Source organism: Nymphaea colorata, chromosome 11 (assembly GCF_008831285.2).
Source record: "Nymphaea colorata isolate Beijing-Zhang1983 chromosome 11, ASM883128v2, whole genome shotgun sequence".
NCBI classification, from domain to species: Eukaryota; Viridiplantae; Streptophyta; class Magnoliopsida; order Nymphaeales; family Nymphaeaceae; genus Nymphaea; species Nymphaea colorata.
Window position 1 is genome coordinate 16,710,088 of NC_045148.1, and position 19,554 is coordinate 16,729,641.

General features: G+C 38.9%; 3 protein-coding genes across 4 annotated transcripts; 2 read left to right on the plus strand and 1 right to left on the minus strand.

Moving 5' to 3' along the window:
• The first annotated feature begins 823 nt into the window (after positions 1 to 823).
• On the plus strand, positions 824 to 4,838 carry LOC116265062 (uncharacterized). The gene is made up of 5 exons (XM_031645599.2): positions 824 to 1,119; positions 3,192 to 3,348; positions 3,688 to 3,738; positions 3,844 to 3,936; positions 4,624 to 4,838. Exons 1-5 carry the CDS (start codon positions 953 to 955, stop codon positions 4,693 to 4,695), a joined length of 540 nt encoding a protein of 179 aa, XP_031501459.1. The 5' UTR covers positions 824 to 952; the 3' UTR covers positions 4,696 to 4,838.
• Positions 4,839 to 6,274: 1,436 nt separating this feature from the next.
• Positions 6,275 to 13,808, minus strand: LOC116264740 (glycosyltransferase BC10-like). 2 transcript variants are annotated; one of them, XM_031645113.2, is made up of 10 exons: positions 13,057 to 13,808; positions 12,858 to 12,974; positions 12,657 to 12,757; positions 12,248 to 12,319; positions 11,942 to 12,023; positions 11,716 to 11,796; positions 9,619 to 9,657; positions 8,409 to 8,471; positions 8,058 to 8,204; positions 6,275 to 6,711 (listed from the first exon to the last, which is right to left on the minus strand). In XM_031645113.2, exons 1-10 carry the CDS (start codon positions 13,276 to 13,278, stop codon positions 6,538 to 6,540), a joined length of 1,098 nt encoding a protein of 365 aa, XP_031500973.1. In that variant the 5' UTR covers positions 13,279 to 13,808; the 3' UTR covers positions 6,275 to 6,537. The 2 variants fall into 2 exon arrangements, with proteins under 2 accessions (XP_031500973.1, XP_031500972.1); XM_031645112.2 differs by having other exon boundaries at positions 8,409 to 8,474; positions 13,057 to 13,807.
• A 1,071-nt stretch (positions 13,809 to 14,879) lies between these two features.
• On the plus strand, positions 14,880 to 19,554 carry LOC116263522 (pentatricopeptide repeat-containing protein At4g01400, mitochondrial). The gene is made up of 2 exons (XM_031643260.2): positions 14,880 to 16,920; positions 19,163 to 19,554. The coding sequence occupies exons 1-2, from the start codon at positions 15,540 to 15,542 to the stop codon at positions 19,408 to 19,410; spliced, it is 1,629 nt and encodes a 542-aa protein (XP_031499120.1). The 5' UTR covers positions 14,880 to 15,539; the 3' UTR covers positions 19,411 to 19,554.

Here is a 19,554-nt window from a genome sequence, read left to right on the forward strand (position 1 = left end):
TTTTACCATGTATCCTTTGCCACATCAGTAAAAGCATGCCATATCATATCTACATTAGATCCATGGATTTTGTATATGAACTAATCAAATGCCTCCAAAAAATGAGGGCTTTCACAACCCATGACTGCTTAAGTTTTGATAATTTATTGGAAAGGGGTCTTTTGATTACCTCCCGGGAAGTTTGATATTGGGTTCGAAGGATTTGAACCCATGAATTTAAGATCATACTTACCTCTTGTAAGATATTTTTGTCAGCGGAAAAATTAAATGAAGCTAGTGAATGTGAATTTTAAGTTTGTTAAATTGTAAATTTCAGTGTGGACCTTTTGCACATGAGCAGCAGTGTCAGATTTATGAAGTTAACTGGGTTTGGATTTGGTGGGGCACTCCCTCAAATCCAAAGGACCCGACATTCATAAACATATGATTGTTGATTGATCGACATTTGCAAGGCCCTACCATATCAGATTTCAGTGCTCCTAAAAAGTTCATTTATCTTGGGATTTGAGTCCAGACCGGATTTATATAAGATTCATATCCATGTGTACTGGAATGTGAAATCTGCGTGAAGGTAATGCTAGATCCAAACTAGAAGGGATTAAAACACGGTATGATTTCTAGAATTCCGTATTAGATTGGATCTTGTTCAAACCCAAATTAAAGCAAAACTAAAATACCAACTCCCATCCAATCCAAGTACAAGCCAAATTCGGATCACAAATCTGAACATAATCTATTTGGAGGCATAGGCGAGACGGGCCCTGCTGGCAGAGGAAAGCACGCCATTGGTAGCTCGGTGACCCGAACCCGCCAATAAAATCCACCCGGCGGACGGAGAGCCAGAGAGAGAGAGAAAGAGAGAGGAGGCGAGGAGTGGGGCAAAATCCCCAAGCCACCACCACGACGTCACTATCACCATCACCATCGTTCCCGATCGCCACCGATATCCAAAATGGACGAAGTGATGACGGCAGCAGACGGATCGTCGTCCCACCACCACCGGTTGAGCGCCATCGCCTCGTCCCTCCACCCTCCGACCTCCCTCGCCACCAACCTCCCTCTGTTCTCCGCCTTCCTCGCCTTCGCCGTCGCCCAATTCCTCAAGGTCTTCACCACCTGGTACGCCTCCTCACTGCTCTCTTGGATTCGATAGTTGCTGAGTTTTGTCCTTGTTTATCTGTAGTAATACTTGAGCAGTTGCTGTAATCTTAACTGAAAAACCCCCTGAATCTATTGATGCTCAATTGTGGATATGAATAAACTTTTTTCCCGGTTAGCTGTGCACGTGAGAATTATGAACTATTTTTTGTTTGATTCAGATCAAGGGAAATTTATTGTTCTTTTCATCTATTTTCGAAGTTTTGGACGAGTCTGTTAGATGGTGTTAGAAGAGTCTTGCGCGCGTAAAGTTGTTGCTGTTTTAGCTCTTTCCGCAATCTCTTTGGCAATTGCACTAGCTGGACGTTTCGTATGATACAAGAAAGAAAAGGAGCAAGAATGGGAAGCTCTCTAACTAGACTGCATTTTCCTGCTACTTGCAATATAGTTGTGTATTTGTTACTTTCAAATGCGCCATGCATCTACGCTAGTTTCATCGGCATTGCGGGAAGAGGCTTATTGCCTTGATAAGTTTATTGGGGATAACCATCCATAATTGTATTTGGGACCATGTTAATTTATTCTAAAGCGTGAGTAGCTTATCTAATGTTTCAGGAGAAAATAAAGGGCTGTTCTAGGCAGTATTATGGCATTTTTGACATGGAGACCTGGTTGTGAACACAATCTATGGAGAATGACCTACAGTATCTAAAAACATGCATCGGGTTGTGCAGTCCTTTAGATGTTGATAGCCGTAGTGTTCGTGGTTCCTTTATTTTAGGTAATAATAGGAACTGGATTGATCTTAATTCTAATGATACAAAAGTTCCCATTTTTGTGTTTTCTCCATTTCTCACTTTCAGTTAAAGCCTAAAGGTAGTCAGTGGATTAGTAAGGCACTTATTGACAAAGACATCCATTGAAGGGTTTTATATGGACTAAATTTGAAATGGAAGGGTTTTATATGAATCAAATTTGAAACCGGAGTGTGGATAGAATTTCAGGAGCTCCTTTGTGCATTAGCATGAATACTGAGTAGCTTTTACCCAAGAACAAGAAGACACAACTATCATGATAGAGAGCCATTTCAAATTTGATATCTTGTACATTATGTGACAAGGTTGGGGGATAGTTTTTAATTAAGTGACCTTAAATTGAAGTTCTTAAACTGTTTTTTGAGAGGAATGACCATGAAAACATAAAGCTACCTCCTCTAGAATCATATGGTACAAAGATACAAGAGAAAAAGGAATAAAATAATAATTACAAACTGCTTTTGGCAAGGGACAGTGTCAACGTTGTCATTTCCCCTGGAAAATAAAGAAGAAATTTTTGACATGGATTCGCCTTGAGGCACATTGCAATGTCATAGTCATTGTCTCCTTGAGATATTTTTAACCTAACCTGAGTGCAAATCAGTTCTCTAACATGCTACACTAGGTCAAGGTCCATGCCATAATAAAAGCATTTATAGTTTCAGATACGGTCTATTATAACTTATAAGGGTGTCATAAGGACTTCAGCATTCTGCATTCATATCTATTACGTTTAACTTCATAACCTCTGAATACTGAAATTCCTTATGAACAGTTTAGGTGCAAAAAGTAGGGTGAGTGATCTGGAAGTTTGTCATGATTCCATTGGTATCTGATCGCTCAACATTTGTTCCATAACCAAAAGCACATAAGGACCCATTGCCATGAAACAGACGTCATATGGCCAGTGCATATTTCAAGACACACAAGAACATTCGTGCTTCGTGTTGCTGCTACATTTTTTTCTTGTTTGTGTTATGATCGGGGCCAGTTGGCAAAGAACATGTTACCTGCTGCAATCCATGATTTTCTTCCAGTTCTTATGCCCTGCTCTCTGAAATTTCCTACAGGCATGTTCTTCTCAACAAATTTTGTAAGATTTAAACGAGGTGTATTCTTGAGATTTCAAATGCTAATCAATCATTTCTGGATTTAGGCTTGTTGAAAATGGAATTCTTTACTATTCTCTAACCACTGGCATCAGAAATTCTTGTTTGATTGTTTATTTACTATATGCATTTTATTTTCTTGCTCAAGGATTTTGGTCTAGAAATGCAGGTTTAAAGAGAAGCGTTGGGATTCTAAGAGGCTGCTCGGCTCAGGTGGAATGCCATCGTCGCACTCTGCTACTGTTACTGCTCTTGCTGTAGCGATTGCCTTTCGAGATGGAGCTGGAGGGTCATTATTTGCCCTTGCAGTTGTTCTTGCTGCTGTTGTATGTACCTCTAAATCATGTTTTGTCTGGTGTTTCTTTGCTACATTATATTCTGTTATGTGATTTTATTCTGTGCCATGAACATTTGTTATTTTCCACAATCTTTGACTAAGACGAGATTCAATGCAGTTGCTTTCTAAATAGTGGTTCAACATCTCATGACCCCTTCAAATTCTGCTCATTCTTTGAGACTCCTTCATTTTCCCCAAAAGATTTGGCATCGATAGGCTGCTTATTTCTTATTTCTGATCTGATCGCTAATTATTGGTGCTAGCCCTTGTCTGCTGGTTCTTTTTGTTTATCATCTGCTTGCACTTGTATTGACTGAGAACACTTTAGGTAATGTACGATGCTTCAGGTGTTAGACTGCATGCTGGTCGGCAGGCTGAGGTATAGTTTGCTGCTTAGGCTTTTACCAGTATTTCTTTATTAGTATTACATTGATTTATTAGTATTACATCGACCTGCCTGTAACTTCTCCCATAAAAACTGCAGTTACTTAACCAAATTGTATGTGAGTTACCACCAGAGCATCCTCTATCGAGTGTGAGGCCCCTACGAGAACCTCTTGGTCACACTCCACTCCAGGTTTGTTTCAACAAGTCCATATATACAAGCTCGTCCCTTTTGATACTCTGCAATGACATCCTGTTACATTTCTTTGCAGTCTAAAAGTAACATAATCCTTTTTTGCGTGATTGGATGCACTGAGTGTGAATTTTCAGATGCTAAAACTGATAAGGAATGAGGCACCATCATTTTCTGATGGTTTCAAACAAAAGAAAAGTGTTTTCTATGAGAAGTTCCTGAATTTAGTATTATCATATGAGAATTTATCCATTTGTTTATAGAGGTGAGAAAATTTCGTAGAGAGCAGCTTTGCCTTCTTCCTCTCTTTTCTCTCTTTTCCAGTTAGATCTTCACATGCGCATGAAGAGGATGAAAATTTTTGGCAGGAGGGCCTATGTCTAGAGTTTTCTCTGTCACGAGATTTATCCTCACTTTCCAAAGCTGCCGTTTGGTATTGACTGGTGCTTCCAATAAAAATGGTAAACGTTGTTGATCAAAATGCCAAGGATCCGTCCTAGTCCGTCTTCTGGACCGGTGTTTGATATTATTGCGAAGTTATATTGATACTTGCACCATTTCATCGAAGCAATTGCACTTGCCCTAACTGCTTATTTTATTGATTCATGTAAATCATGTAAACTTTGAGTCAGTTACACATTTAGAATACTTATTTTTTCCCATTTTTCTTGTCTGAATATTTTGCAGGTTGCTGCCGGCGCAGTGCTTGGTTTCTTCATTTCATTTATAATGAGAGAATCTACTCCTTCTGAGACATGATGCCCAACCAAACACTGTTATGTATTAATGAGAAATTATTTTGTAACGGGAAAAACTTTTATTTATTTGTTTATTTATGGACCACTACAAGTAGTGACCAGGTGATAAGAGGGAAATGTGAAAGTTGTCAATTTGAAAGCTTTCGATCGAGTCCCAATCTTGTCATTATGATGCCTGAGTTTTCGCATGGTGTTGTCCTCAGGGACACATGAAAAAAACCTTTGGTGTAGTCTCTTTCCGGCTAAGGCCTAGTTCTGCATACATTACATGCCACTTCAAGGAAAAAAAAAAGGAGAAAATATATAAAAGGAGAGAGATAGGACATGGGTTTATGTTCAGATCCAGATCCACATCTTCAGTCGAGAACGGACCTAGTTCAACGTTTTATTTGTGAATAATTAAAAATCATGGTGTATATACTTTGTGTTAAATTACATTATCCATTTACTGGCGTCCTCTGTTGGTTCTTTAGCCTTCAGCTCTGCCTAGACGTAGGATTACGTCCATCCGTTGTTGACAATTTCCCCATGCATTCCAAATATAAAGGCCCAACTAGAGAGAGTATCCCAGCTGCTTGTATGGCTATGTTTGATCTCATAAAAAATTTTCCACAAATAATTGGTGGGAGGTTGGATCTATTTGAAAGTTTGATTAGGCACGTAACCTAGTCCACCTTTAGTCGGCCACCGTCAGCTGAAAACTGATCTGATCTGTTGAAGGTATATGATACAAGAAAGGTTCAACGAGAATTTCTTGTATTTCTTACTATCTCTCATTTTCTAACAAATTTTTAATCACTTCTCGTTATTTGATGTAATCAATTTCTTGTATTTACGTTTGTAATATGTGAAAGTTAATCTTATCTGACATTCTACGCGATTGCTAAAAGCAACGCGTAACCCATAAGCAAATTTACAAAGTAAATTTAAAGATAATCCCTTTTGATAGTCAAATATCATCTACTCAAACGAGGAAAGAGCGGTTCCATTTGACAGGATGCGGTAACAGTCTGTTGACTAGTAATACGAAGAACAGTAGTTTGCACTGTTTCATTCAACAAGAAAGAATAAAACGACCTACTTGAACAAGAAAGAATAGATAAAAAAGATTCAGTGCCATGAATAGTTGATAAGCCACACGAATATGTGAACTCTTGTCTCGAAAAGAAAGTGATTACAATAACCAACTTAGTCAAGGCTACGCTTTGATTATTAATTTAAGGCAACCTAACTCTTCCTTCTATATGGACCTGGCCCCAGGGTTCCAGGGAATTTCACAACAAATCCTTCACTAAACATGTTCATTGCAAAAGAGCTTCTCTGTAGGATCCAGCAGGTATGCACAGTCAAATATAACAAAATCCCATCTGTGGTAAAAGACCTTTTCTGTAGGGCCTAGAAGGTACATATCCAAGGGGTTCTGATTAGAAGTGGCTGCGTTTCCGTTGAACTTTTGTTTGAAAGGACGAAAGATCTTTTCTCAAATAAACATGAGCACAGATTGTTGACAATTAAAGTCTTCATGCATAAGAACACGAAGTAGAATCAATTATTGAAGAATAATAATCCTCGAGCAAAAGAAATTAGAACTCAGAAGCTCTATAAACCATGTTCTATACAAAATTTTGTGTATACTTGAAAAAATTGCTCTTGATTTCAGTTAGACAATTTGCGTTAGCAAAAATAGCTCATGGACTCGCTACATATCTTGAGACGACACTTCATCATTTTTGACATACAAGACTCGTATACTATGAAGGGCACCAATGACATAAAAATGTCTTGGTTCCCAGAAAGATGGAAATGGAGCTCATGATAAAGATATATCTTTACATGGAGATTGTCACGATGATAAAAGTGAACCAGGATCAAAGTCACCAAGAACTCCCTCAACCAATAGCCGCATTGCAGCACCTCTTGAGAACTTCCTTGCGAATAGAAAACATGGTGAAAATGTGGAATTTCTCTGGCACCATTCTGTTCTATACTCAGTTTCGTAGTAAACATGGTCAACAGCCTGCAAGAGGATAAGCACATTAGTTAAGCTGGTTGAAGTGCATTGCTTCTTGTTACTTGATATTTGCCTTGCTTCAGAAACACATCTGCATCCTGTGGATCGCAGGTCTCTGAGCAGTTATTGGGTTACCGAATTTGGAATCAATCATATGTTCTCAAAACTTACACCAACCCCAATGAGATGAGACAATACAGCTAGCAATCATAAAATAACTTACTTGGTCAAGGACAAGTAGTGTGAAAGTGAGACTGCTTTAAATCTCTTGCAGAGAGAAGATTAAGGTAGGAAGAAACCAAAGAGCAGAGAGACTACGACCTACTGTTTTGAGTCAGAATCAGCTAATCTCTCACCGGTGGAAGTGAATCAAAAACTTCTTGATCTGAAAGGGAGGAAGCAGGCTCGGCAGGATGAATCAAAGAAAATCAAAGGGGAGGCACATTGACCAGAACCGAGGAGTGAGAAACTGAAAGCACAGATTTCCAGGTCTATCATAGACGCTATTCCACTGACATGAGTACGAGTTGCTTCCAGTATCAGAATCAGATCCTCACTCTAGCAACTGCAGTTGGGGAAGGGAGACTGGTGCATTTCTTCGATGGCTGGCACTCCTATTTGTTTCTCAGATGTGGGGAAGAACTAATGATCAGAAATAATTCACCTACAGCTACAAGGTTATAGAACACAGGACTATGACACAGAGAAAACAGAAATGCTTTGCTTATGACTTAATTTTTCTCCTCAGATGCAAACCCAAAGTTAAACCACACAGATAATGCAAAGTAGCACAAGAACCAAAGACAATCTCAACAGGCAAGGGAGATTATGTACAACCTGACTTCTTATGTATGTAAAAAGAAATAATGCAGAGTAGCATAAGAACCAAAGACTGTGTCAACAGCCAAGGGAGATTATGTACAACCTGACTTCTTATATATGAAGAAAGAACCCTAGAATGGATGCAAAACGCTTTCAGGGATCCAAAAAGAGACAGATTTTATAATACGTTAGTAATGTATGCAAAAGGCAGTCAAGTTTACTACATGAACAGTGTAAAGTTCAAAAGGTAACCCCTCAAAAGAAAAACAGCTCAGAAGGTGGAACAGAATCACATTCATCAATCATAAAATATTGTCACTCGGTTTTCACATTTTCAAGACATTTTCCTTCTTCCTCAGATTCCCTATGCTTCATTTGAGCCATGAGTATCTACAGCATGCAAAACCGCTTCTACATGTGGTTTTATTGACATTATGAAATGCTCTGATGATCCTAACAGTGGAGCCATATTTAACATGCCAAGTTCCAAAAATTGCATTAGCAAAATGATTTTGGAGAATATGATGCACCTTTATTTGTTGGATATGCTGGAGATCTATATCAGCATATTTGAACATTATAGGATGCCAGCCTTGCCTTCCCATCCCCGACACAGACTCATTCCACAATGTGTATGTCAGAGTTCTTCTTTCAACTTCATTTTCCAGGCCCAGCATCTAAGTGTAAAGCAAGAAGTTAGTAAAAACACTGAATATAAAAGAAGAAACTAATTACAGACACGGAGAAAACGGAGAGTGTGGCAGTACCATGATATTTTTTGAATTTAATGGTAGAGAGACAGTTAAGGTTGTAAACACATGCTCAAAGAGATACAAGACTCCCTAACATCTATGATTGCCAAAGCCAAACACAATACTTACAGCCAGTAAAGTCTGCACATAATGTTCATCTGGAATACAATTGTGCTCTTTCTGGACAATTGCCTTCTACAATGCACAGACAAGAGAGTAATTAATTGTTACACATCTAATATTTATGACTGTACATAAGATCAGAGACTCTCTCTGTTGTATGTGTGTGTGTTTATATGTGAACAGATGTGCAGAAGCATTGTTGGCACACACCTATGGGGGAGCAGAATATTGTGGCAATAGAAACTGACAGACCAGTTTTAAGTTCCAGAAATTTTAACTCATATTTATTGCATGGGTTTTTAATGCAGCATTAGCATCAAAGAAATCCACAGCTTCCCATCTCCATATCTTTTAGGAATTAGTATGAACTATGAAGGAATGATGTAAGTGGATATGGGATGTACCATATCTTGCATCTATTGCATTTCCGCCTATAACAGGGACCTCAGCATTAGCAGCAGTTTTAAAAATAAATGCAGACACTTGATGAGTGATCCAAGAAAACTCCTTATTTCATATGCCTTCTCTCTTCTTAAATAGCCTGAAAGCTTTGTATTGGTTCTAATTTTCTAATAGATGTCATATAGAGATTGAAAATTTAATGCCTTAACCTTAGAAAAAGTTCTGCACATTAGCTTCACATGGATGCTGAGATGTCTCAAGCATATAATTGTATGGTAAAAATAGCTTGCTTCAATAATTCAAAAAGCACATCTAAAATGCAGAAAAGCACCCTCAGATCAATTTAAGTTTATCTAAATTATTCACTGTCATAACCGAGAGGTCTTGGATTTGAATATGAAAGGGACTATGCACAGCCTCATCTACTGTTTAAGCCTTTAGCAGTCTTTTATCTACAATAAACAAGAAAAGGAAAAAGATAAGATTTGGTTCTACTTACCTAGGAAGATTAACTGATTGATTTGTCTACAATATCCAGCCTTTAGTTACTTTTTCAATCTATTAGCAACTAAGCTGCATAAAATCAGTTTATTGCATTAACTTGAACTGTTTACATTAGTTTGATTTGCATTTCCATCAATTTCAGGGAGTCACACAAGCATACTAAGAAAATAACGAAGGAAAAGGTATATCCTGCAATAAACAAACTTTAAATCCACAACCATGACCCCAAAGAAAAAACAATAAAAAGGACATCTCTCAAAATCTAAATAAAGCAATAATACCAAAAAGAATTTGTGTAAGTGTAACTCACCCTACTATCGATTGCTTCAAGATCTAATTCTCGTCGTCTCTGTAACAAGGAAAATCAGAAAATGTGAAAGGTCCTAACATATGTCAGAGTTCTGTATTGCTCATCCTAACAAATGCAAGTTTGAAAGAAGGCATCTAAAGGCAACATACCAATGCATTTTTTTCAAAAACTGCACAAAAAGTACTTAGACAATGCCTGCTAGTCAAACTTGTACAACACAAAATCTAATCACCATAGTTACATATATCGTCTTCAGCATGAATACTCCCCACACGGTTCCCTTGGCCACCAGCAATAATATAACGGAAGAGAGGGGCAGTTAAAGATAAACCTACTCCATGATCTTTTCTCAACCACCTATTCTTAGACATCCACACCTTTATCTACCTCATCTAGAAAAGATCAGTACTTACACCAAAGCATAATGATAGACCACCCAATTTATCCAACATATTAGGGATGTAAACGTTCAGATTCAGGTTGGATCCAGCTTTTACCAAATTCATCTTAATTGGATTCTAGGTGATTGCCAGTTGGATTCTATTCGGACTTAGATTCAGACTATTTTCTAAAATCACACTCAGATCCAACTAGCATAAAATTAAACATTTATATGTAATCGGGCTGGGATCTTCATTGGGTCCCACTCCCAGTTAGATATTGAGCTTGGATTCATTTATGAAACTCCAGACCGAATTTGGATCCAATTAGTAATCAGATCTCAACTTCTTTACCAGATCTGACTACACAGAATAAAAATTGGATTGGTAATATATCTAGTCCATTTATGTTCCTACTTCCTACAACATATCCTTTAATGTCACTAAAGATAAAATGGTGTAAGATAGTTTGCAGTTTGCACTAGAATATCTGCCATTATATGTTTCTTATGAAATTAACAAGTTGTTGAATGCACTACATCCATATTCCATAAAATGTCCAAAAAATATGTCTTGATTTTGAATTGTTAAGTGCAAAATTTTATATTTATTGGAAAGGTGTTGGGTAAAAATTCATATTATTAAAATCATACTGTTATCCTATGAAAAATGCATCTAAATAGTTAACATCAATGCTAAAACAGCATATAATAAAAAAGAGATGAGCTAAAAGTAAATAGGTACTAATGGCACGAGAAGTGAATATGTAAAAAAAAAAAGTGAAAAATAGTTTAAAGCTAGAAAGAAGAAAGAAACAATACATAAATTGACAATTATAGTGCAAATAATTAAGTTTTCTATGCACGATATCATAGAACTATCTAATTAGACGCTCAACAATCAAAGCACATAAAGCACTTAAAATTGAGTGATCATGATCAAAAGTCATAGTGAAAAATTGAAAATCTCTTCCTTTTTCTTCCATGAGGTTAACAATATAGACAAAATCTCTGTGTGCTAAAAATTTGAATTGAAGTGTGGGCAAGAAAAAAATCATGCTGAAAAAGGCTCAGTATCGACAAGAATTGTATCTTATACTATTTCATCCATACAACGTTACAAACTAAGCATGCTGTGATCCAAATGTGCTTCATGATATGTGGTATTGTGGTTACTATCCATCTCAGTTCATATTTCTTTCAATTAGTGTTCACTGCCACACGCCAATAACAAGCAGGTAACTCCCTTCCTCTTTCAGCTCTGAAGTTTCCACATGCACTTCAAATGGAACTAAGTAAATGAGCAAAACCAAGCTTAAATAAAGGCTGACCAATCTTGGCTTGGTATAGGACAATGTTGAGATCTGCCATTTTCAAGTCCAAGAATGTCAAATATATTAAGTTACAAAGCAAAAAGGTTTTGAATTTGCACGAGGTCATAAAGAAAGCTTAGCAGTTTTGTTACAAACTAAGGCTTCACTTGAGCTAATTTAACTAAAGAAATTTTAATCAAAGCAATTTCTAGCCAATATCAACCAAAGTGGCAGGAAGACATGGTGGAATTCGAGAATGCCAGACATTCCATGCGTAATTTATAATCATAGCATCCAGATCATTTTTAAGTTGCCTATGGGTATTATATCCATAGCATCCACATAACCTTAAATTAATCATAAAGCCACAACCAAGCTTCAAAGAGTCCATCAACCAAGACGTACTTTGCAATGTTTCTTGAAAGCCTGAAATACTTTCCTATCAGTAACAATAAGTTCAGCATGTCTCCTGATCACAGTAATCCACTGAAAAGAAATAGGACAGCAAAACGAAGTAAGCATTGGGTTAGAAGGAACACTAATCGTGAGACACTATCTTTCAAACAGAACTACTGATTCTAATATGAACCAAATAACCAAAGAAAACATGATCAGATTGAAACAAGATAACCTGTGAGCCCTTTCTCCACGTATTTTTGGGTATAACATGTGACATCTTTGGATTGTAGCGGCTTTCTTTCAAATTAAGGAAGCTGGAAATAACAGGAAAAGAGAAAAAAAAAAGAAGCACCAAAATGAGTCAAACAAGAATATCTGTAGGATTATAAAGCATAGCAACAAATCATGTTTATAAGGGCCAGAATGAATGCCTACTGCAAAATAGTATAGCTGCGTTACATTAGACAGACGATGCTAAAAAAAGAAAAAAGAAAAGGGATGAATGTATATAACAAAATCAGGGAATCCCTTCACACACCTGTCAACAAAACTTCTTGGAGAAGAGATCAAGTAATCATATATGTAGGTGAAATTGTATAAAGGAACACAACTGCAATAAAGATTCAAATCATTAGTTCCACATCTGATAATTTGGAGCAACATGTACATCTTTGACTCGGTCGATCCTAGAACTATTAGGATGAAAATGGAGAAGTTAGAATGTACACCGGTAGTAATGTCAATAAGGAACATAAAAGGCAACATATAGCTGTGCTAGAGGTGTGGAAAAAAGAGCTCTATGATGTAAGAGGAAAACGAATGGAGCTCTACAACTACTACAGACAACAATAAAACCAAAAAATGAAGAAAAACGAATGAGAATTAGACGGCACGATGAAACTACGGATGCAATTTTATAAGAAAATTCATGGAAAAAGGAACTGAACCTATCAGATAGAAGAACAAATCGTTGGTTTGCTGGATCATGAAGTGCCTTGGAGAGCAACAAACGCTCTGCTTCGATCATGCTCGCCTCTCCCCAGGCTACCTAAGAATCACAAAGTCACACGATGAAAGCATTAATAACTCAAGCTAACAGAATTCACTTCGATACTCGATTGATCACCAAGGGAATGAAAAATCCAAACCTGAATACTATGATTCAACTGGCGCCCGTAACAATAGGAGCACCTCGACGTCCTGTGGTCGAAGACGAACCCGGGCCGGGAGTGCACGTAAATGGAGAACTTCTCCTCATCTGCATTCTGTGCCCTAGACCCTTCATACAAGAAATGACGAAAAGAAAGAAAATTTTCAAACAAACATGAGGCAACAGAAAGGGAATACCTTGAAAAAATGCTCCCAAAGAAAATCCAGAGGCAGGTGCCGGCGGGCAAGGAAGAGGAAGGCAACCTTCGGCGGGCCGCTGAAGATGGTGGGAATCGGCGGGCCGGGAGCAAACTGCGGCTCGTCGACGCGGAGGACGGCGAAAATGCAGAGGATAACACCGAGTGGGATAACGACCTTCAGACCAAGCCAAAGGAATCGTGCCACCGGTCTCTTCTTCATCACGACGGCTCCTCTAACTCAACCCTCAGGGAGAAGGCCCGAACACCTCCGTTGGAGATCAGATTTTGAAACGGACCTTCCTTGAACTGAAGCCAAAGGAAGACAAAGGTGGTGGTGATGATAGCAATGATGACAGGAGGCAAAGAAGGCGAAAGGAAAAGGCGAATCGATCACGTATCAAATTGTTTCTCACTTGTCCCTCTTCTTTCCTGTAGAACGAAGCTAAGCAAGCGGCTAATGATGATAATCATGATGAAGATGGTAACGAGGATCTAAGAAGCTCAGAAAGCGGAAAATGAGAATTGGGTATATCTGTAAACGACTTATTTTGCCTGTTTTCCAAAGATCGGTGATGATTCAAATGCCGAAAGATTTTACTCTTTCTCTCCGCGGATGGTTTACTGCTTTCCTCCCTCCCTTGAAGGATGAGTGCCACAGCACCCTTCGGTCATTACGAACCATGCACGTTGAGGGATGGAAACCGACGACCCAACCTCCTCCTTTTTCTAGTGTTTTCATGGTCCGTCGTCATTAAGTCCATTACTTCTCCTTTATGAACGAACAAGGTGTAACGCATCACAGAGCAAGGAGGTGAATGTGCTGGCGAAGAAAAACATGCCTTCAATTTGAGCCATGTTTTTATTTATCAAATAAATGCGTCATTGCATATTGTAATTAAAGTTTTGTCAATTGAACAATAGAACGCAGTTTCATTTACAGTAAGTTTGAAATTATCTTGTTTTTTTATGAATGTCGGCTACTTGGGATCCCAATCTGTACAGCATAATAAACATTCGCGTGTCATCTTCCAACTTTCCCCCTCATTTTTGGGTCCAATTTGATTCCAAATATTGAACATCTTTTGGTGCTAATGGGAGCTTCTTTTAACGACTACACGGTTGGATTGAAGACCATTTAATAAAGCAAGTGCGCAGGAGCAAAAGCCAATGGAAAACTACTAGACGACATAATCTTTGTCAATTCCATAAAAACTGTTATTGGGAGAAGTTAAGGCTGATTGATACTTCATTTTTAAATTAGCTGACCAATCCATGACTGATCAGTCCATTTTTCGATTCCATGATATTTCTTCAATTCCACTAAAATTCTTTGAGAAGGGGAAGCCAAAGCTGACCAATCCGTGACTGTTAGAGAGAGGCAGGAAAGGCATGAGGACTCCAGTTGTTACAACATTACATCTCCCTCCTTTTTCAGTTTGTTTTATTTGAGGTGAGAGAAAATCTGAGTCGTATCTTCTTGGTAGAAAAGATGTGGACAAAACAAACGGTCCCAATCTCTTGCTTTCAGAACGTGACTGCCAAAATAGACCAAGTGATGTGTACGTTTTTCCAGAGTTCAGCCTTTTTTTTTTCCCGAAATCTGATTCTTTTCTAGTGAAGAAGACCATCTAGTTAAACAAAGTCCAGAGTTCGCAATGAGATGGACATAAACTGGTAAAAATGGTCGCAGGAATTTTATTTCTTCTCCATCAACCGCTAGTTAAAAAAATAGTTCTGGAGCTTTTTGATCTTCCACTTTTTCCGGAGAATTATTTCCGGATAAAAACCTCCTATAGAACGGTGGTATAAACGGCAGTTGGAACAATTAAGACACTTTGGTGGATATATAAATTACCGAAAAAAGTGTGGTGGCTTTCAGAAAATTATCTTCTCTTTTTAATTCTAGGTGTAGTGGTAGCTTCATTCCCTTCATATTCTTCTGGTCGGCTCTCTGTAAAGCAAAACAGGTGCTGCTCAGCCGGTAAAGCGCCGAAATGTAAGCATAGATCTAACGGTGGATGACGCTGACTGCGTTGCGGTTCACAGCGAAGAGGGGGGAAGAGAAGGCCCACCAACCAGTTGATGGAAATCCAACAGCTATTTGCAAGAGGTCGCCTGCCAATTGTTTGTTCCAAGTACCCAGTGAATCTCGGGAACTTGATCGAGCTAGAAAGCTTATGGAGAATCGTGGGCATGTCATTATTATTATCAACAAATATTAAATAAGTGGATTTGCAGCAAAATCTACTGAACAGGGCTCGAAATTTCGAATCTTGGAGATAGTTTTGAGACAAAGGCTCCAGTTTGACAGCCCTTGGCCTTTTCAAATTGCTGCTTAGCTTCAATGCTGCGCTCGTTTTCAATGAAGAGGGGACTCGTTTCAGCCCTTTTTGGTTGGCTGGGACTTAAAACAAAGTTTAGGCCCCAGCATCATCGCTCCCATGTTTGAATTGGTTCAAGGTTCAGAAAGTGTCGTGAAGGATGATGAAGTTGAGGGCTAGGGTGTGCTTGCTTTCCCTTGTTGTTGCTAGATTTCCAGCCTTACTTTCATCTTCTTCTTTAGATTGCCTCCCTAATTCTTGTCTTAGTTTCAGAACTTCTGCTTTCTCCTTTTCCTCTTCTGCCTCCTCCTCCTCCTCCTCTTTGCCATCATCACAAATGGGCTCTCCTGCTCATGTTCAAAAGCTCATTGCCTCTCAGGATGATCCTCTACTTGCCAAGGAGATATTCGACCTAGCCTCTCGCCAACCCGGTTTCCGCCACTCATACTCTGCTTTCCACACCCTCATCGTGAAGCTCGGCCGCTCGAATCATTTCTCGCTCATGGATTCTCTTCTTCGCCGTCTCAAGTCTGAAAGCTATCCTGTCACTCCTGGCCTGTTTGTTGACATTATGCAAATCTATTGTAATGCAAAGATGCTCGATGATGCTGTGAAAACCTTCCTTAGAATGCCTGAATTTAATTGCAAGCCCCTGACCAAGCACTTCAATTCCCTTCTCCGAGTTCTCATCGATCACAATCAGATTCGGATGGCCTATTCACTCTTCCAGAACTCTGACAGCCTCGGCATTTCTCCCAACATACAGACCTTCAACATCCTCATCAAGGCTTTTTGCCTTAACAACAAACTGAGTATTGCATACTCTCTGTTCAATCAGATATTTAAGAGGGACATGATTCCGGACGTTGAATGCTATCGGATTCTAATGCAAGGATTGTGTAGGAAGAGCCAAGTTAAAACTGCCTTTAATCTGTTGGATGACATGCTCAACAAGGGGTTCGTCCCCGATGGCTTGACATATACAAGCCTGCTTAACAGCTTGTGCAGGAAAAAGAAGCTTAGAGAAGCATACAAGCTTCTATGTAGGATGAAAGTGAAGGGGTGCAACCCAGATATTCTGCACTACAACACTCTGATTGTCGGGTTCTGCAGGGAGGGAAGAGGGCAGGAGGCACAGAAAGTGCTTGATCAGATGCCTGCAAATGGCTGCAACCCAAATGCAGTGTCTTACCGGACTCTAATCAATGGCCTCTGCAAGCAGAGTTTGCTTGAAGAGGCAAAGGCGTATCTGGATAGGATGGTATCACTGGGACTGGACCCTCATTGTTCAACATTTCACTCTTTGATTCATGGGTACTGCCAGGGGTACAGAATTGAGGAGGCTTGTGGGATTGTGGAGTTAATGCTGAAGGGTGGTTTTGTTCCTCATATCCAGAGTTGGGAGGCAGTGGTGCCAAGGATTTGTGATGAAGATGGTGGTGTTATGTTTGATGAGGTTGTGAAGATGGCTGGAAAGGATGCACAATTGGTCGGTCGATGTCGACAATATGGTTTTTCTGCTTCTCTCTCCAATTTATCTCGTGGGTTCAATTTCACATGAACTGCTTGAGTAACTTCCATGCAATTTTGTGTGCATACAAATATATATATATATATGTCTAGAGAGAGTGAGAGTGAGAAAGAGAGAGAATACAATTTACATTTGCATTAACTTTTCTTGTACATTGTGGTAGGTTTTTTTCAGTTTACTGAGACGAATATCAAACACTCAGTTTCATAGTTTGATTGGAAATTTACTCTCTCTCTCTCATTTTCCTTTTACTGTAACCAAACTAGCAGACCTATTGCAGTTACCTATTCTCTTTATCACAAGGAAAAATATAGGCACCAGAGCGAGTTTAGTTTGTTTGATTGCATTTCCTTCTAACCTCACCATTATTCCCAGTAAGGACTCCATTAGTGGAAAGCTTTGAAAATGCAGAAGAGAAGGTCTGGAGGAAGAATGCCTGGTCATTTGCGAATGCAGCAACGATAGATGATGTTCTTTGGTCACTTGCAATCCTTGAGTCTATAGTGAAGGGACCTCGTCCAGCTAATATGTCTCTGAAGTATTGGTTGTCGAACAAGATTGGAGTAAGATCATTGGGTAAAGCAGTTAAATTGGTTAGAGGCATTTTGTCGGGACACAAGAATCTCAGATAGAGATTGAATGTATTACTCATGAAATCATCCTCTTTTGGTTCATATAGCCTGTCGACAATGTTCACACAGTGGCCTGCTCCAAGAGAATGTGATCCTGCGTAGCACACAATAAGTGCATGAGTGAGGAGATGAGGAGGCACAGTTAGTGCCTAGTTAAGGTCTACTGAGACTAGGGGTTGCTAATGGATACATAAAAAATGGATGTGACACATCTTATACAGCCAAAAAGAGAAGAACCTGAAACGGTAAATGAACCACGACCAATGGCTTAAATCTAGCAAAAGACACTCTGTAGAAGGAAACAAAATCATGTTTGGTTAACTAGTGAAATTGATACTTGCTTATAGGATGCCATCTGTCCCAACTCCAAGGGCTGATAGGATCTAATATGCTTGGAACACAAGGTTGTTTTCCATGATAGCAGTTTGTTGAGGTACTAAACTTGATCGATGGAACACACCTCTCGTGAAAGAGGTTATATAATCCAGGTTTATGTTGTGTTTCTGAATGTAGGGAGACTAGATCCTGATAACCCATTATTGCACACTCTCAGAAAACTCCCTTTATTTTCCTCTTCACTTAATGCTCTTGAATATTGAATGAATAGAGAGATGAACAAAGTTATCTGTGTTGGGGTTCAGGGTGGAGTTGTCCTCTGAATATAACATATATATGCATGTCTGTATAAAATCTTTCACTTGACTAAATGCTGACTATTAAACATTGAATAGTAGAGAGACAAATAGAGTTGCCAGTTTTGAAGAATATATATATATATATATATATATATATATATATAAAAGAGGGAGGGGAAGAGTGACCTAAAATAGCAACGGCTTCTTCTAGAGTCATGCCCATGGGAGAGAAGATATTAATTAGTTCCTCAATGGAGATAGACCCACGAGGAAGGAAATGATCAGCTAACAAGTTATTAGCTGTGGTTGAGTCCTTCCTTCCAAGAGGTATCCTAATCAGGGGTCCCCCAGAAACTGCCACTGATTTACTAGCAGCCATGATGATTAAATCTGCACATGAAACTTTGCCAGGACATTCACTTTCCACCACTTCCTTGATTCGCTGTATCGAGCTCCTCTTTCTTATTCCAAAGTTTCTGTCTGATACCATCTCTGAAATTATATTTCGATTGCCAACTGAATCAAGCAGTATTGATGCATCGCACCCCTGCATCATTTACGAGATAAATGATTAGAGGCAGCAAATAGCAGCAATAGTAACCATGAAATAATGTCCATCATTAATGCTGAAAATAATGAGTTCCGAGAGGGGGCAGATGGAGTTAGACGTCGATTCTGAGCAAACCAACCATTTCTCGAGTAATTTCTTCGGTGGGTTTTAGAAATCCAGGCTGGGAGGAGAACTGAGGATCTTTATATTCAGATACGAGTAACACAGTAAATATACCCCTCGTAGTTTGGCAAGACGGACACATCCATAAAAGCTTGATGGTCTCCCTTGCCACAGAAAATTTGTAATTTTTGTCGTGTTTTTCTTTGGATAAGCACTCTTTCCCCTAAATAAGTCTCAACAATGATTCATGACATATTGCATAGCCACATATCTCATTTTTGGCTTTTTAATTGAGAGATCTTCTTTGTCCAGAACATATTGCATTGAGAAATAAGGTCCAAAACCTACTGTTTCTCCACTATGGTGAAAGAAATAAGGAGACTGTTGCTGTTTATAAAAGGAGAGGAGGGACCTGCAAATGGAGAGAGACAGGCAGAACAAGACATGATAAACATTCGCAAAAATGGTCATACGGTTTCACCCTCTTGGAAGGACGAAAAGGATCATTGATACTGATAATTTACAAAAGATACCTGAACTTGGCAATCGTGGAACATTAGCCTTAAAAATGCAGCAGCGGCTGTGACATCTGAAAAAATTGGTGCCATTGCTTTGCTGACCAAGGTGTCCAGCTGAGGACATGAACTATCGTAGTAGTCATACGAGAGAGAAGCATTCAGAAAGCCCACACAGATGAAGAATGA

What these genes read in the sequence shown, in the direction of transcription:
- LOC116265062 (XM_031645599.2), top strand. Translation starts at nt 953, where the DNA reads ATGGACGAAGTGATGACGGCAGCAGACGGATCGTCGTCCCACCACCAC. An exon ending in CTCAAGGTCTTCACCACCTG is followed by an intron (nt 1,120 to 3,191) that starts GTACGCCTCCTC and finishes CTAGAAATGCAG; the next exon opens with GTTTAAAGAGAAGCGTTGGG. An exon ending in CAGTTGTTCTTGCTGCTGTT is followed by an intron (nt 3,349 to 3,687) that starts GTATGTACCTCT and finishes AGAACACTTTAG; the next exon opens with GTAATGTACGATGCTTCAGG.
- LOC116264740 (XM_031645112.2), bottom strand. Translation starts at nt 13,278, where the DNA reads ATGAAGAAGAGACCGGTGGCACGATTCCTTTGGCTTGGTCTGAAGGTC. An exon ending in TTTGGGAGCATTTTTTCAAG is followed by an intron (nt 12,975 to 13,056) that starts GTATTCCCTTTC and finishes TCTAGGGCACAG; the next exon opens with AATGCAGATGAGGAGAAGTT. An exon ending in TTTGTTCTTCTATCTGATAG is followed by an intron (nt 12,320 to 12,656) that starts GTTCAGTTCCTT and finishes TCTTTATTGCAG; the next exon opens with TTGTGTTCCTTTATACAATT.
- LOC116263522 (XM_031643260.2), top strand. Translation starts at nt 15,540, where the DNA reads ATGATGAAGTTGAGGGCTAGGGTGTGCTTGCTTTCCCTTGTTGTTGCT. An exon ending in TTCTCTCTCCAATTTATCTC is followed by an intron (nt 16,921 to 19,162) that starts GTGGGTTCAATT and finishes TTCTTTGTCCAG; the next exon opens with AACATATTGCATTGAGAAAT.